Raw genomic sequence first — 17404 nt, 5'->3', positions numbered from 1 at the left:
TCCATCCATCCATCCATCCATCCATCCATCCATCCATCCATCCATCCATCCATCCATCCATCCATCCATCCATCCATCCATCCATCCATCCATCCATCCATCCATCCATCCATCCATCCATCCATCCATCCATCCCTCCATCCCTCCATCCCTAACAAGGTCTGGGATTAGAGGGTAAGCATCATAATCAAAGTGTTGGATGCAGAAGAAATGGCCAGGATTAAAGATCATAGCGTCTTTGACCAGGGCCAAATTGTTATGGCAAGGTGACTGGGTCAGAGTATCTCTGAAACGGCAAGACTTGTGGGTTGTGAGAATTTGCCAACAGTCGTCCAAGGAGGGACAAACCACAAACCGGCAACAGGGTGTTGGGCGCCCAAGGCTCATTGATGCACGATGATGGTTATGGATAAGTGTAATCTGCTGCATAAGGGCTGCGTAGCTGAAGACCAATCAGAGAGCCTACGATGACCCCTGTCCACTGTCGAAAGAGCCTTCAATGGGAACACAAGTGTCCGAACTGGACCTTGGAGCAGTGGAAGAAGGTCGCCTGGTCCGATGAGTCCCATTTTCTTTGGGGAAGTAATGGAACCAGGATAAACTGTGGGACGGATGATGACAAGCTGGTGGAGGGAGTGTGATGTTCTGGGCAATGTTCTGCTGGGAAACCCTGGGTCCGTCCATTCATGTGGACGTAAATTTGACACGTGCCACCTATCTAAACATTGTTGCAGACCAAGTAAACCCCTTCATGAGAATGGTGTTCCCTGGTGGAAGTGGCCTGTTTCAGCAGGATAAAGCACGCTGCCACACTGCACGCATTGTTCAGGAATGGTTTGAAGAACATGATGAATAGTTCAGGGTGTTGACTTGGCCTCCAAACTCCCCAGATCTCAATCGAATTGAGAATCTGTGGGATGTGCTAGTCCAACAAGTTCGATCCATGGCGGCTTCACCTCACAACCTAAAGGATTTAAAGGATCTGCTGCTAATGTCTTGGTGACAGATGCCACAGGACACCTTCAGGGGTCTTGTAGAGTCTATCTATCTATCTGTCTGTCTGTCTGTCTGTCTGTGTGCATGACTGTTACTTGTTATAACAAGTTAGTCGAACAAAATTGCATTACATAAGTTTTTTTAAATACCCACAAGGCATTTAGAAACTTTATTATGCAGATCACCAGACAGCCCACAGTTTTGGTTGTCTGACAATGTTTACAGGATGTTTCTTCACCTTAAACACTTGTTTTCCCTGCTAGACAGACATCCGACAACATGTTTACACATTGTGAACTCGAAAAGCATCAGACAAAAGCATTTCCACACGATTAAGAGGTGAGGAATGTTGTTGTGTATAATTGAGGGTCATCATGGTACCTTTTTCTCACCGTCTTTCTGTGTTTTCCATGGATGCCACTCCTTGATCTTTATGGGCACACTCCCATTAGCCCAGCAGGAGCTGGGACGGGGACGCGGCCCGTGTTTTGATGTGGTTTGGACATAGACAGTTTGCTAGGGCTCCTGAATACCAGAGCATGTTTTCCCTAGCCATTTGACTCAGTGCTCTGTCGCATTCTCTCAGCAGTTGTTTGCATTGCAATCATCCCGTGAAACCATGAGGAATTCAAACCTGAGGTGCTTTTAAAAATTCTTTCCCCCCTCAAAGCTCCAAACTAAATTTGACTGCACCCAGCAAGCAAATCCATTGTAAAAGGCCTTTTGAATGAGTAAAGAACTTTTCAGTTTGAAATGTAAGTCTTGCAGACGTATAATTATGATCAAGGATATTAACTTTAAAATGTTTGCTTTATAGCCCCATAAACATTTTGTAGCTTAATGATTACATTTCTGTCTGGTGAATCTAACTTTAGACTTGTATTACAGATGTTTAACCTATCAAAAAATCAAGAGACCTAGAACTACTGGGCATCTTGAAGAGGTTACGCAGACCAAAAGCAATGTATTGCTCCTATTCTTATTTAAGCATTATTTTTGGTATTGCACATGCATAGCAGCGAGTCTGATTTATGGCTGTGAGTAAAAAGCATATTTTTTACAATTAAAAATATCAGTTTTCTATTGTAATATGTTAAAATGTTAAAATTTATTCCTGTGATGGTAAAGCTGAATTTTCAGCTTCATTACTCCAGTGTTTAGTGTCACATGATTCTTCAGAAATCATTCTAATATGATGATTTGATGCTCAAGAAACATTTCTGATTATTATCAAGGTTAAAAACAGTTGTGCTGCTTCATATTTTTCTGGAAACCTTGACACATTTTTTTTTCAGGATTCTTTGATGAATAGAAAGTTTATAAGCATTTAACACAACAGTATTTATTTGAAAGCAATATTTTGTCATTATAAATGTCTTTACTGTCACTTTTGCTCAAATTAATGCATCCTTGCTGAAAAAAGTATTTATGTATCAATTTATTTTAAAGGGGTGGTATAATACCCTTTTTACAAGATGTAAAATAAGTCTTTGATGTCCCCAGAGTGTGTATGTGAAGTTTTAGCTCAAAATACCTCACAGATATTTGTATATAGCATGTTACAAATTTTCGTTTTGTGTCTGTCCCTTTAAATGCAAATGAGCTGCTGCTCCAGCACAGGGTATTCAAAGAAAGTCTGCTTGTTTATTAATAATAAAAAGTAATAGAAATGTAACAGCACACCTCTCCTCAGCAAGCCACATTATTAGTATCTGAAATGTAATATTTGCTGTTTGTGATTTGAACAAACCTCTCAAGTAAAAGCATTATAGTGATGCTTGCCTTAGGAAACACCAAAAAAAAAAAAGAATACTTTGGAACATCTCATATCTTTTTCCCCCCAAATGAAATAGGTTCTTGAACCTTCTTTAAGAGAGGCGATACTGCTTTCTCAATCAAATGCGTCCATACACACGTGTTACCAATAAAGGCTTCTTTGTCATGAGGGAAAGAGGGCCAGGAAGAGAAAGTGAGTGAGCGAGTGAGTGAATGACAGAGAATGCAAGAAACAGCAGTGAAAACACTGCCTGCATGCCATTAATAATGAGAAACACAAACAGTGAATGATAAAACTGCAATACAGAGTAACATCCCCCCTGCGCAGAGGGCAGATGAACACACAGGAGGTGTCACAGGAACATCCGGAAGATTTATTACTCTGAATTCCCCACGTCTCTATCCGGAGACTTGCTCAGTCCTCACACACACACACACGATAGTGCTTCACTATATTAGTGAAGACATTGCATAGACTTCCATTGACTTTATATCAACCCAAGCCCTACCCTAATCCTACCAAAAAAACCAAACATGCCAAACACTCGATTTAAATAAAAACATATTCTGGCCAATTTACAAGCCTTTTAACTAGTAAGGACCAGTAAAATGTCCTTACTAGTCAGTTATCATAATATTTCACTATATAAGTGAGGACAATCGGCCCTCAAACGTATAGCCACACACACACACACACTTTTACACAGCAATTCAAATGGGGACATACCATAAACAGTTTTTACATAAAGCTAACTATAGTTACTATAGCTAATGGTAACTTAATTAAAATCCATCTAGATTCATTACAACTTTAAATGAATATTAGAATGAAAGAAATATATATTTTTTATAAACAAAGCATTTATTTAAAAGACAAAGAGGATGGAGTACATATTAAACCGTTTAAGATCAGCACATTAGTACATTGATTTGAGGCAGATCCAAACTGAGCTGTGATTGGCCGATTCTGTTTGGAAAGAGAACAGAACTCAGTCCTGGTGTTTTGTGCGCTTAGTCTCCGGTGTGTCGTTTTGCTGGGAGAAGTGTTCCGACAAGGCTGCCAGGGCACGGTACCGATGGGAGATGCTGTTCTTCACTTCTTTAGGGAGCTCAGCATAACTGCCCACAGAAACACAGCACAGAGGAAACAGAAAAACAAAAGCAGGATCAAATCAAAAGAGCTTTGAATGGTTCTAATCATTTTATCTGACAGCATTCGATTTGAGATACCGTTAAATAAACTGTCTATAAGGCGTGTGTTCCCTTATCACTGATTTAAGTTAATATTTCATTCTTTAAAGATAAATACAGCAATTTATGCATTCTTACACTGCGATCACATGAACTCTAGGAAAAGTCTATCATAAATAGGTGTACATTTTGGATTTAATTTGACCGATACTGCCACCTAGTGGTGAACCTGAAAAACACAATTTAAAAATCTAATTCTCCTCACGTTTTTTCATAACCATCAGGCTGGAAACAAGGATCCCAGCCGAAATCCCTTGGACCCCTGGGCTCAACAATACGGCCCTGAAAAAAATATTATTAGAAATGTCTGAGGGAAGAATCAAAAACCTGCAGGCTATTGGGTTAACACAGCATAACACAGTTTCCACAAAAATATTAAGCAGCACAAAAGTGATAAGAATAAGAAAAGCTTGTATATTAGAATGATTTCTGAAGGATCATGTGACACCAAAGACTGGACAAATGATGCTGAAGTAAAGTAAATCATATTTCACAATGTTACAGTTTTACTATATTTTGATCAAATAAATGGAGCCTTGGTGAGCATAACACTTTTTTTAACGACCCCCAACTTACAAGTACATTAAAAATCTGCGGTGCTTATATACAGTACATCTCATCTGTCAATGGATTTAGTTTATGTTTTGATAGTGATATTGGAGACAGAAATTATGGGGAAAAGAGAGAAGGAAATAAGATGAGATCCTTAAACTTGTATTGACTGTATGAGCACCAAACCTCAATGTAAAAAGCACTATATCTGAGGGGACAGTAAATAAACATGCTCACCTCGGTTTTTCCTCTGAACAGCTGAACTGGCTCCTCTTTTCCAGCACAGAAAGCAAATGTACACAGAGCCCAGGCTGATTTATCTTCAAAACCTGCCAGCAATTTATACAATCCTGCAAACATATTAAAGAAAACAGCTTAATAATTCATATTAATTCAATAGATGTAGGCCAAATCTTTGTCAAAGTGTCTTACCTTCAGGCTTCAGTTTATCCAAGAACCATTTTCTGTCAAGAGAAGAAAAATATTTACTGTATACCATGCATATAATTTTATATTTACAGCATATAAAAGGAACTAGAGAGAGACTCACATGTAAGGTCCTGGTAGTCCTCCTAGCGCCTTGAAGCACAGACAGGTGTCCTCCACCAGCACTGGCCCATCCACCTTCAGAGAAAACACACAAGATCACGTGTGAGCCGAGGCATCAACCCAGTGAAAGCCAGTGAAAAAGTGTGCAATTTACAAACCTGCCTGACTGCTTCTTTACACTTCTGTATAGAAATCTCATCGGGTTCTCCCTGATATTCAGGCACTGTAAGCCACAATCACATTACAAATACAGCAACAGCATGTTTGAGAAGTCAACAAAACATAAGTATAAAAGTCAAATACTTACAGTCAATCTTCTTAGAAATCAGTTTGTAGGGAAATTTGTCACCAAGGATCTGAACTACCTGTTTGAACAGGGAACTATTAGATTCAGTTAGTAAAAAAATAATAATTGCAAAAACATACTGTGTTTGACTCGGTTTTAATCAATACTAACCTCTGCTGAGTCATATTTTAATTAGGCTGAATTTTGGCCCATTCCGGTGTTTTTATTTTTAATTGTCTACATAATGTTAACATTTATTTTTACCGTTTATTTCTAGAAAATGTCAAGATCATGGTTTTAATCTGCATTTAGTTTTAATTTGCATTTTTGCGAATCTTCCTGAAAATTATTATAAAATAAAACATATTATGATTTGCTGTATTGTATTATTGACCATGATCCTAACCACTGAACACAAATAAAAACGTATTTAACATTTCAGGCCGTGTTTTGTAGCCTATTTGTGGGAATAGCTCAAATGTGTGCAGTTGATAACTTGAATCTAAAAAGAAAAATCTTGTAAACTATAAAATCCGCTAACTAACTAACTTTAGTCGTTTATTTAGCAGCACTGGACATATTTATGAAGCTGCCATTACATATTACGTTACATAAGAGGAGAGGAGAGACTATTCATGCACTGCAAGACGCTTATTCACATTCTGTTTTACGTTGTATTTTTACTGGATACTTCATGGCTGGTTCACTATTATGAAACACGCCATACTCTCACCTCTTCCAATTTTTTCGCGTTCCCGGTAACGAATACCACAGTTCTGCCGGTAGGTACTGCCATGCTTCAGCCTGTTTCGACCCCGCAACAACACACTTTAGGAACGGTAAAAACATTCGGGCTCTGTCATGCCATAAACCAATCGTATTCATCGATCTACAGCTTCCACCAATCAGTGAACGCATATACCACACTCTGGACAGCCCCCACACACACACTGACCAATCGCTGCTTGTTCTATATCGTCCTTCTGTAAAATCACTCCGGGTGGAAAGTGCAAAACATGTGGGAGAGTGTCATCACATGTGAACGACTGTAGCATAGAAATCATATCTTCAGTAGTATTTACCCTCTAAATATCTTGGTAAAGTTTTATCTGAATGCAAACAGTTATAATTCATCAGTTAAATCTAAATAAAGCTTAACTGAGAGGGGGCTTGAGTATCCGATCCATAAGCATGAGCTTATTGCCTCGCACCGCTGAGGAGTTCAGCTCAGCCGACTACTGGGAGCGCTTTTTCCGTAAAAGAGGAGAAAAGGCTTTCGAGTGGTACGGAGACTACAACTCGCTCTGCGGTGTACTACATAAATACATTAAACCCCGTGATAAGGTAACTATGATTTTAATAATTCCAGACTTTAATGATTCCTGATGCTCTCATGTCAAGTTCAAATATGTCATAAATACCGTTCAAATGTTTGGGGTCAGTAAGAGATCTTTTAAAAAATAAATTAATGCTTTTATTCAGTAAGGTGTAATGTGATCAAAAGTGATAGTAAAGACATAGTATTACAAAATATTTAGTGTCTATTACTTTCTGTTTAAAATAAATGCTGTTCTTTAGAACTTTCTGTTCAAAGAATCCTGAAAAAAAATTATCATTGTTTCCACAAACATATTAAGCAGCACAACTGATTTCAACATTGATAATAAAAATTCTTGAGCATCGAATCAGAATATTAGAATGGTTGTAAACTATAACAGAAATAAATTACATATAGTTTAATAAAAACAGAAATAGAAAACAGTTATTTTAAATTGTAATAGCACAAATAGAAAAAGTAGAAAGTAGAAATACAGTAGAAAAAACATACAAATAAAATAAACACTGCTTTTCAAGTTTTTTAGGTAAGTCTAACAGTAATTTTCAGGCAGAGAAAATGAATAATCAAATTAAAATTAAAACAAAGACAGCATGTGCTTTACTAGGCTGGCTGCTGACACTTTAAGAGCTGCACGGATCCAATATACTGTTACACGTTTTATTTCTCAACTGTTTATGATCACTCAAGATATAACAGACTATGTTTACTTGAATACTCGCCGAGACAGGCATTTTTTATGTGAATGTGTCCGTTCAAGCACAAGAAGACGTGCAAAAGTGCTCAATTCTGCATTTGCATGCTGTCTGAAAAGCGGCTGCTTCAGAAGTGTGCCTGTTTCGCGTCTTGTTGCACTTGAATATTTAAATTGGCATTGGGTAATCCTTATTGTCGAGCCCTGCTTTGTGTGATGAACAGACCAAAATTTAAGTCAGTTAAATTTCACTGTCACTGGAACAACTGATTCATTTTAAAGATCTGACTCTAAAGGACGATTCTCTACTTCTTTCACACTTTTGAGCTAGAGAAAAGCTAGAGTATTTCAATATTTTTGGTAAATAATGACTATTTTTAAACAACCAATAATTCTTTAGGAACCTAAATAGGTAGGTTGTACAAGTGTTACGTAAACGTATAAGTAGAATTGTAACTGTTGGCCTGCAGGTGTTGGTGGTCGGCTGTGGTAACTCTGAGCTGAGTGAACAGCTCTATGATGTTGGCTACCATCAGCTAACCAACATTGACATCAGCGAGACGGTGGTGTCTCACATGAACCAGCGGAACGCAGAGCGCCGTCCTGACCTGACCTTCCAGCAGATGGATGCCACCCAGACAGGCTTTGAGAGCGGGAGCTTTCAGGCAGCCCTAGATAAGGGCACGCTTGATGCCATGGCTTCAGAAGAGGACGGTGCTCTTGCAGGCAGGATGCTTGCAGAAGTTGTCAGAGTTTTGAGTGTTGGGGCCCGGTACGTTTGCGTAACATTAGCCCAGGAACATGTCATAAAGCTGGCCGTGGAACATTTCGCTCAGGGCTGGGCTGTACGAATTCACTGTCTATGTGGACAGCAGAATGAAGTGTCCGATACCTCCTTCGCCCTCCCTGTTTTCGTTCTGGTCTGCACCAAATTCCGCCAAGCGCCTCCGTTTGCAGTGCTTGAGCTCTGTCAGGGGGAGGATGGCGCTCCAGTTAGACTCGCATCAGTACCGGAGCTGTTGTCTGCTGTGAAGGAAAGGCAGGCCTATAATCTAATGCTTCATAAGCTCAGAGGTGGAACAGATGCTAGCAGCACACAGTCCCTCACACTGTGCCACGCAGCCACCGGCCAGCCACGATACACTCTGACTGTACAGGACAGCCTGCCTTCTGCCAAGCTGCCACGGAGTAACCACTTTGCCATCTTTATCGGTGAGCATTTGGTTCTTTTGCCTCTTCATTGTTATTATTATTGTCATAGGCTAAGACAAGTGTAATTACCTGTTTTACAGAGTGCAACAGTCGAGTTCTGGAAGTAAAAATCCCATTCAATCTGGGAATTGATTTTTAATGATAACTTATGAACCGTTTAAGACCGACCTAATGTGAGCTACAAGGTTGTTAATCGATGGTCTATGCACACGTTATTTAAACTTTAAATGAAAATTTGAAAAAGTGAAAACTGCAGAATCATGGATAATGAGATCCCAGGGAAATCATGGATCCCAGGGAAAGCAAGAACTGATGAGAATGTAAATGTGTACCTTGAAATACAATGTAAGTCGCTTTGGATAAAAGCGTCTGCCAAATGCATAAATGTAAATGTAAAATGTAAATCTCCATGAATCAACAAACAAATCACATTCACACCAAAAAACAGTCAGTTTTTAATTCAATGGTTTTAGATTTTTCTAGAATTTGCAATGATTTGTGAGATTGTAGTTATTTGGGATGTGCTGGAGGAGACTTTACAGAGTGCTTGACTCTTGCATTGTCAAAAAAATTGATGCACCGCAGCCGCTTGATGGAAATAACATCACAACATTTATTTCCATCAAGAGGTGTATCAATTTCTGGTCAAGATCTTGTATTGACACTGACAGTGCAAGAGTCAAGGACTCTGTAAAGTCTACTCCGGCACATCCCAAAAATGTAAGGTCTGGACTCAGAGGTGCCAATTCATGTGTGAAAATGATTCATCATGCTCCCTCCCAACCATTCTTTCACAATTTGAGCCTGATGAATCTTGACACTGTCATCCTGGAATATGGCCATGATGTGTCTTCCTACATGGTTGTTTAAGAAATGAAAAGTTACACACTCAATTAGGGTTAGAAGAACTGTTGCCAAACATATAACATGCTAGAAACATTATAATCACTGCAATAATCATCCAATCATAGACTCTTAGCCTTAAGCATTTCCCAATTAAACAGCAACTTTTATAAAAAAAAATTAATTAAACTTTTTTGATTTTTAGTTCCTCAGGGCCGTGAGTCTGATTGGTTATATGGCTCAGCTGAAGGTCGGACTCAGCTAGCGTCCAGTGCAAAATTCAGACGCCTGGTCATTGTGGCAATGCATCGAGATCAAGAGTATGAGGACATGCAGGCGGTCCAATCAGAGCTCTCTCCAATGGTGATGGAACTCGCTCCTCCTGGAATGCCAGCCAATCAGCAGGTGCACGAGAATAACATGCAGCTGTATCGCTCTTTATCTTGTCTTTATTCCTCACTCATGCACTTTCTCTTTCACATTTGCTGTGGTATAGGTGCCGTTCCTGTCTGTGGGAGGAGACCTGGGCTGGAGGGAGGTCGTTGGACGAGGGCTCAGTGCTTTGACTGGAGAGTACTCTGTGGAGGATGTGAGAGGAGAGGATGGTCACCTCTATCGCAGGCTGATCTTCATGAATAATTCCCAGCTGGTGCAGTCAGAGAGCAGACTCCGGTCTAAAGCCACAGGTGCAGTTACAGAATACCTGGATGCTGAAAACAGCTGTGTTTGAATTCTGCAATGTTTACAGATAGACTGAAGACTTATGTCAGTGTTTCGTCTATTTCTCCAGCTTCTTCTACTCACAAAAAGAAGAACAAGAAAAAAGCCAAAGCATCTGTTTCTGAAGCCCCTGCTTTAATGGAAGCTAAAGATCGCAGTGTGGACAGGGGTTTTCTCTGCTGTACACACCATGAAGTCATGGTGGCGGGTTTTGCCATGCTAGGAATGGATGCAATCAATAGTAAAGGTAAGTGTACAAACATTAAAAAGCTTAGAAAAAGTTTGAAGCATTTACATTAGGAAAGAATCGTTATGAATCGTTAAGTGTGTACTTTATTTGATGTTAAAATAATTCATTATATCCTGGCTAAATGTGCAGACAACAATATAAGTCCTGAAGTAGACACTACCATTCAAAAGTTTGTGGTCGATAAGATTTTTCAATGCTTTTAAAAGAAGTCAAAAATATGTGTAATATTGTAATTTCAATATTGTGAAATTTTATTACAAAATAACTGTTTTCTGTTTTAATGTATTTTATAATGTAATTTATTCCTGTTTTGGTACTGTAAAGCTGACTTTTCAGCATCATTACTCCAGTCTTCAGTGTCACATGATCCTTCAGAAATCATTCTAATATGATGATTTGGTGCTTAAGAAACAGCACTTATTATAATCAATGTTGAAAACAGTTGTGCAGCTTTTTATTATAATATCAATTAATAAAATTAAAATTTCTTTAAGAGTTTTAACAGTGGTTCTTTTGAAAAATTAGTTTGAAATGTATCATTATTATTTTTGTAGTTCTGATTGCAATTTTGCTGCTACTAGTACCATAGAAACAGAAAAGAATAGTTCACACCCTCAAAAATTAGTTCCATGTTTTTTGTTTTTTTGTAGAAGTAGAAATTTTGGAAGAATTGTTATGCAGCTCTTGTCAATGAATGATGGTTCATAGTGACCAGGGGCTATAAAAAAAAGCCTAAAATAATCATGATTTTTGTAAAATAAAAGTAATCCACAAGACGTGTGTTATATTGCAAGTTTAGAGGAAACGACCGTTAGAGAAGGAAAAAGTCACTGTTCACTAGAGCTGCAATTAACGATTATTTTGATAATCGATTAATCTGTCAATTATTTTTTTGGTTAATCGGATGAGAAATTATTTTACATTAAAAATTGTTTTAATTAAAAATTCATTTTAATCCATTCTTTTAAACAATATTTTTCCACATCCTGCCAAATGTTGTACTCAAAACAATGTGTAATATAAAACCTATGAACAAAAAATATAGTGAATGTATCTATGTAGCCTATGCTGTACATTATAAGCACAAAAAAAGGGTTGAAACATTACATTCTAGACCTAAAATCAACTGATTGCTTACAATTTTAAAGCAGAAATTAAAACGACTAAATTAAAAATGATAATAAACAACAACAAAAGCACAAAATGTTAATTTCCACAAGGTATGAAGAACACACACAACATAGTAATTATAATACATTAATTGGCTATACCCAGAGCCAGATTGGGAGAAGTCGAGTACAGTAATTATCACAGTATTCATATACACAGATTCCACCACACTTCTCTCCAAAACGCTCACGTTAGTTAGAAACGTGAAAAAGTGGCCCACATGTGTTTTAGTGGCCCACTATTAATGCTTTATTGCATATGTTCACTGATAATTTTGCCATTCCCTAAACCTTGCGTCTAGCCTGTACCCAGGATTCACAGAATGGCACAGCATGTTTGGCTACTACAGTACATATGTGAGAACCAATGGCATTTTGCTGTAAATTGAATGTCAGATAGCTTTGGTAAGTGATAACTAGTAGATTTTGGTTTGTTCCTCACACAGAGCTATTGTATGAGTTCAGAACACTGCAATAAAGAGCATTAATCATATGGACCTCTATTATGGTGATGAATGTCAGTCCCCCTCAACGATATGCATAATTCACAAAAAAGTCTGTTCTGATTAGTCAGTCACATGTACTCCAACAGATCACCCAGTATCCGTGTTACTGGTGGGACTAGGTGGCGGGGGTCTGCCCCAGTTTCTTCATGACTTTGTGCCTTGTGCACGGGTGGAAGTGGTTGAACTGGACCCAGCAGTGCTGGAAGTGGCTCAGACCTGGTTTGGATTTCAGACCGACAAGAGGCTGAAAGTTATACTGGGAGACGGACTGGAGCACATCAAAACACTGGAGAGCCAAGGTGAGAGAACATCTCGTAATTCGAAACCTTTTTGACTCTAAGTCCCCCTGTTGTTCACAACAATATTCGATAGCCTATTGGTCATCTATTTTATGGAGAAGAGATGGAGGTGGATTTGGGTTTTAGCTGCTTTGCTCTGCTCAAGACAACCTGTTCTTTCTAAAATATATTACATTTTTCTGCACTCTTTATAGGGGGACATTCTTTTGATGTCATCATGTTTGACGTTGACAGCAAAGACACGACCCTGGGCATGAGCTGCCCTCCATCTGCCTTTGTAGAAACATCACTTCTGAAGAACGTTTACAGCTTATTAACCCCTCGAGGTAAGCACTAAAAGAAGTTTTGAAAAGTTCTGATTTTGAGATAGTTAGTAAAATACACATTTGTGCTTTAATAAGTGGTTGTTTTCCATGATCAATCTTACTTTTTCCCATCCCACAGGACTATTTATGTTGAACCTTGTGTGTCGAGACTCGGCTCTCAGGATGTCAGTTCTTGAACGTGTTCAAGCCGTGTTCCCGCGTGTGTTCTCTCGTGGAATCGAGGGTGAAGTCAACGAGGTGCTACTGTGTTGCAGAAGTGCAGGAGAGGAACACAAACCACCGTCTGTTCCACAAGCATTACAGCAGACAGCAAAAGACCTACAGAAGACACTATGTGCAAACACCCAGACTGCACCATGTGTGCCTCAAATAGACATTACTGCAATGCTAAATGACCTGAAAGTCATCTAAAGGTGTGGAGAGAAATTAAAAATAATAAAACAAATAGATGATTTCACCTGTGCGCATCATTTACAAGAAATTATTCCAGTCCCAGTCTCGTGTTGGCATATAGTCTGGTCCATATTGCATCCTATTGTTGAAAACAACAACAACAAAACGTCGACTTAGAAAGGAGGAGATCATCTGATTGACCGTTAAGTCACCCTGAATGTTTTTATGGAATATTGCAGCTTTTATTATACATTATTTATCCACACACATCAATATAATTGTGTGATAGATGATGGATGACCCTTCTCTTCCAGTGCTTTTAAAGAAAACACCAAAATACTATTTAAAAATGTTCAAAAGTATTTGAACGTGTTAAAACTATACCAACTATTATCATTGATGATCTATATCTAAAAGGAAAGACTAACATCAAAATGCTTCATTTAAAGACCCAGATTATCAATACAGCAATTGTCTTGATTTATAGGACAAATACTAGCAATATAGGGAATACACTTTAAATTCAGATAATAATAAGACTGCCTTATTATGTCAGTACATTTTATCTTGCTTTATTGTTTTCATGTTCAAACAAAGACGAATTGTAATGGTCCTGAAACAGAAATAATAAAATAAAAAAAAATCTGTTTATAAAAATATTAAATATCTGTTTGTTTGTTTGTTTTATTCCTTCTGAGATATTCCTTATAATAACATATCAACTATGTTCATATAATGTAAGGTTTTAGGACATTTTTACTGCATTTAATTAAATGTACTGCTGTAAAGAGAAATTCACTAGTGTTTAATACAGAATCAAACTATCTGGCAACCCTATAATGGCTGTGCAGTGTTATTTTTACTGGATGAGTCTACTGTTCTGACATGAGGGTGGATGCACCCTGCAGTGGCATTCACTGTCCTATCAAGGGGTAAGGCCATAAAAAAAAACTAAATTATAATCGAATAGTATTAGCTACTACCTAGATGTGCATAAATGTCCTAGTTTCTAATGTTATTCAGCTCTATTTATACCACTTCACATGTATGTTTGATATTCTGGTGCTCCATATCCTCGTTTCTGCTGCTCCATATCATAATAATAGTATGTGTTTCCGCTATTCAAATAAATTAGTGATTAATAGAAGTAACCACGTGTTTATATTTGTTTTTGCTTTCACTGAATAGACACTTAAGATTAACCGGTCGCAACGGACTGAGTTTTGCTTTATATATATATATTATGAATATTATGAATACATACATATTTTAGTCTGTATGTATTCATTCTGGTCTATCGTTTTTAGATTGTGAAAGCATTAAGCAAAGGGGCAGGGTCGCAAGCACGCGCCGCACGCCACTGCTGGTACGTCACTCTGCCTTTTTCCTTATCACTGAATTCTGATTTAAAAAAAAAAAAAATTATTCCTCATACATTAATAACAAGCAATAATAAGCAAAAAGAGCAGTTGAGTAGCACCAAATCTGTATCTTTATATTCCCCTAGAGGAGTGGCGTCTGCGTGAGCACGCGCGCAAGCGCGCTCAACGAAGAACGAACAGTTGGCTGTCAGATTTCGACCACAAGTTGAGTTCAGGGCAAATGAAAACGGAGATTATTTCGATGATTAAAACGGCGAGTTTCAGTGAAGATAGTTTATTAGGTTTCTTTATCGCCTTATAGTTTCTTTCGGCTCGTCGTGTATATAAAGGGGTGTGCGTTTTTAAGTTCAGTCACTGCTCAGTGTCCTGTACACGAGCGCCGTTACTCTGAACTGCTCCGTCTGTCAGGAGGACCAACGCTCGGAAAAACGAACAACAGGTAAGTTAACTTAATTTCGTTTTAAATTTACAAAGTTAACTTATTTTTATGTTCATTACATACACTTTGTACAGACAAAAAATAAATAAACTTTATATCGTCAAGTAACGCAGTATGATTGTAATAGTGGTTTTGTATGTCACCAATAATTGATTAAGATACTAACGTTATGTCTGGATAAAAACTGAGCTTATTTAAATTTGGCAAGTTGTTTCTCTCTCTCTCTCTCAATTTGAATATTTTTTGTTCTAAAGGTTTGCTGAGCCCAGTGATTCACGCGCCGCATCCTCGCGGCTCCGTAACCATGGGCAACCGGGGGATGGAGGATCTCATCCCGCTGGTGAACCGCCTGCAGGACGCCTTCAGTGCCATCGGACAGAGCTGCGACCTGGACCTGCCGCAGATCGCGGTGGTCGGGGGGCAGAGTGCGGGCAAAAGCTCTGTCCTGGAAAATTTCGTGGGCAGGTATGACACCATCATAACTGGGCACTGTCTAGATAGCTGTGTGTTATAATTAATAGCTCAGTTCACCATTCCAGGGAATTGCTAAGACGTTATGAATGTAGGGTTTCAATAAAAGGCTGATATCAATATCTGGGTGGTAGGTAGGAGTCAGGATGACTGAAGTATGATATAGAAATGTCAAAATCCTAACAAAAGAAATGTATACAAATATTAAATAGCCATGTGGCTGATGGTGATAATCTCAGAATTGACTGATTAATTGGCTAGTGGTGTTGAATCGAGTCACTTTTCGGCAGAGGCACTGAAGTGTATAGCTGAAGCAGGTGCAGATGGTCACGCTCTCATCTGTAGTCGGGAGCAGTCACTACCTCTTCCTCCATCTGTCTAATGGCCTGCCAAGCCAAAGTCCCTGAGCCACGCAGAATCTGAAGATTGACTTCATTTTCTCTAGACTATACAGATCATGAGAACAAGCTGGCGATCTGATATTAGAGAATTTAATTTTCTTAAAAGATGAATATGTTTCTGCGTCTGATAATTTGGTCGCTTATTGTCGATTGTTTTTTAAAGGCGGTCATTTCAAAAGGGATAACATTTTTTTTATTGATCTCTTAAGATAAAACAGCTTGATGTACTACCTGGTTTCTTCTGCAACCCTCTGAACTTAAAACTTGTGATCATATTAAAACCAAAAATTAAGTTAATTAAATGTGTTAAGTGTAAAATAATACACACACACTCACTCTCACACACTCTATTGTTCAAAAGTTTAAGGGACATGTTTCTTTTCATTTGTTCCTTCTATTCATCAAACATTAATGAATCCTTAAACAAATTTATCAAAATCTCCAGAAATATATTAATTAGCACAACTTTTTTAACATTGATAATAATAATAAATGTTTCTTAAGCACCAAATCAGCATATTATAATCATTTCTGAAGGATCATTATTATGAAACTATTTTAAGAGTCTCTGTAAGGCATACAGTTTCAAGTCTTTAATCATCTTTTGTTTTCCTTGCACAAGAGAACCCTCACAGGATCTTCTCTTTGCACTCTGGTTTCCGCATGGAAAGACTGGCCCTGTCCAACAGGAAGCTGTGATTGTTAGTGAAAGCTATTGTTTGCTCGGGGGATATCAGTTTGGTGAGCTGAAGTGAAGTGAATAGAGCCTAAGATAAGTGTGTCTGACTGAGAATAGGATTCATTGCTTATCTGAGTCGGAGGCACTCAAGCATTCTGACCAAAATCCCAGTCAGTGTGTGAGGCATCATGCTTTCAGGCAGTTAGTGGAAACCCAGTTTACTCTGTTTTGATAGACAGGCTGTTATTTTTTAATGACTCTTGAATTCTGTATAGCAAATGTTATGTTGTTTAGAACATGTTGACCCACTTGGAGCTTGAAGCAATCACATACTGTATGTCAAAATTAATACATCCCCGAAAGTGTAAAAACACACAAAGATGTTACATGTTCCCCTTTTCAAAAAGACTTGAAAAAGTAATGAATACTTTAGAAAAGTGAAAGTTGCACTAAATGATGATGAAGATGACTACACACTTGATGACACATTATAGGGCAGCTATAACCCCTGTGTAATTGCATTATGCTACAGTGGCTTTTTATAATAATGTAAACCGCCATTTTTTGAGTCCAGTGCCCACATCTCAAATTAAATTCCCTGGGATTCAAACCCATGACCTTGGCATTTCTAGTGTCATGCTCTACTGTTTGAGTTAGACTAGAAGAATGCTACAAACCCACAGTTTAAAGGTATGCATTTGGCAGACAGTTTTATCCCATGCGACTTAGACAGAATTTAAAGTGCCCCTATTATGCCATTTTAAAGATTTTGTTTTGGAGGTCTCCTACAATAAGATTACATACACTCAAAATAAAAAAATAAAAAAAAATGTAAATTTGTTACATTGGTATGTGTAGGTATGGAACAGAAGGT

The 17404-nt window shown here is 38.1% G+C and overlaps 3 protein-coding genes across 6 annotated transcripts in view; 2 read left to right on the top strand and 1 right to left on the bottom strand.

Moving 5' to 3' along the window:
* Positions 1-2622: 2622 nt before the first annotated feature.
* Positions 2623-6293, bottom strand: itpa (inosine triphosphatase (nucleoside triphosphate pyrophosphatase)). Its single transcript, XM_084090440.1, has 8 exons — positions 6144-6293; positions 5432-5489; positions 5283-5347; positions 5126-5199; positions 5008-5039; positions 4813-4925; positions 4229-4305; positions 2623-3891 (listed from the first exon to the last, which is right to left on the bottom strand). Exons 1-8 carry the CDS (start codon positions 6204-6206, stop codon positions 3762-3764), a joined length of 612 nt encoding a protein of 203 aa, XP_083946566.1. The 5' UTR covers positions 6207-6293; the 3' UTR covers positions 2623-3761.
* Positions 6294-6402: 109 nt separating this feature from the next.
* On the top strand, positions 6403-13826 carry mettl13 (methyltransferase 13, eEF1A lysine and N-terminal methyltransferase). Its single transcript, XM_084090993.1, has 8 exons — positions 6403-6754; positions 7911-8652; positions 9701-9900; positions 9992-10181; positions 10286-10462; positions 12227-12439; positions 12634-12765; positions 12884-13826. The coding sequence occupies exons 1-8, from the start codon at positions 6602-6604 to the stop codon at positions 13174-13176; spliced, it is 2100 nt and encodes a 699-aa protein (XP_083947119.1). The 5' UTR covers positions 6403-6601; the 3' UTR covers positions 13177-13826.
* A 639-nt stretch (positions 13827-14465) lies between these two features.
* Positions 14466-17404, top strand: part of dnm3a (dynamin 3a) — a 51542-nt gene continuing 48603 nt past the window's right edge. For 3 of the 4 annotated variants that reach the window (XR_014603480.1, XM_084092063.1, XM_084092065.1), the window contains exons 1-2: positions 14691-14979; positions 15234-15444. Coding sequence is in view for 3 of the 4 variants with exons in the window: in XM_084092063.1 (XP_083948189.1) it covers positions 15284-15444 (161 nt within the window). In the remaining variant the exon portion in view is untranslated. Of the gene's footprint in view, positions 14980-15233; positions 15445-17404 lie in introns of all 4 variants that reach the window. The other variant, XM_084092064.1, reaches the window with a different exon arrangement.

The sequence above is a fragment of the Abramis brama genome (assembly GCF_963993115.1).
Source record: "Abramis brama genome assembly, chromosome: 18".
NCBI classification, from domain to species: Eukaryota; Metazoa; Chordata; class Actinopteri; order Cypriniformes; family Leuciscidae; genus Abramis; species Abramis brama.
This window is presented reverse-complemented; position numbering and strand designations above follow the sequence as displayed.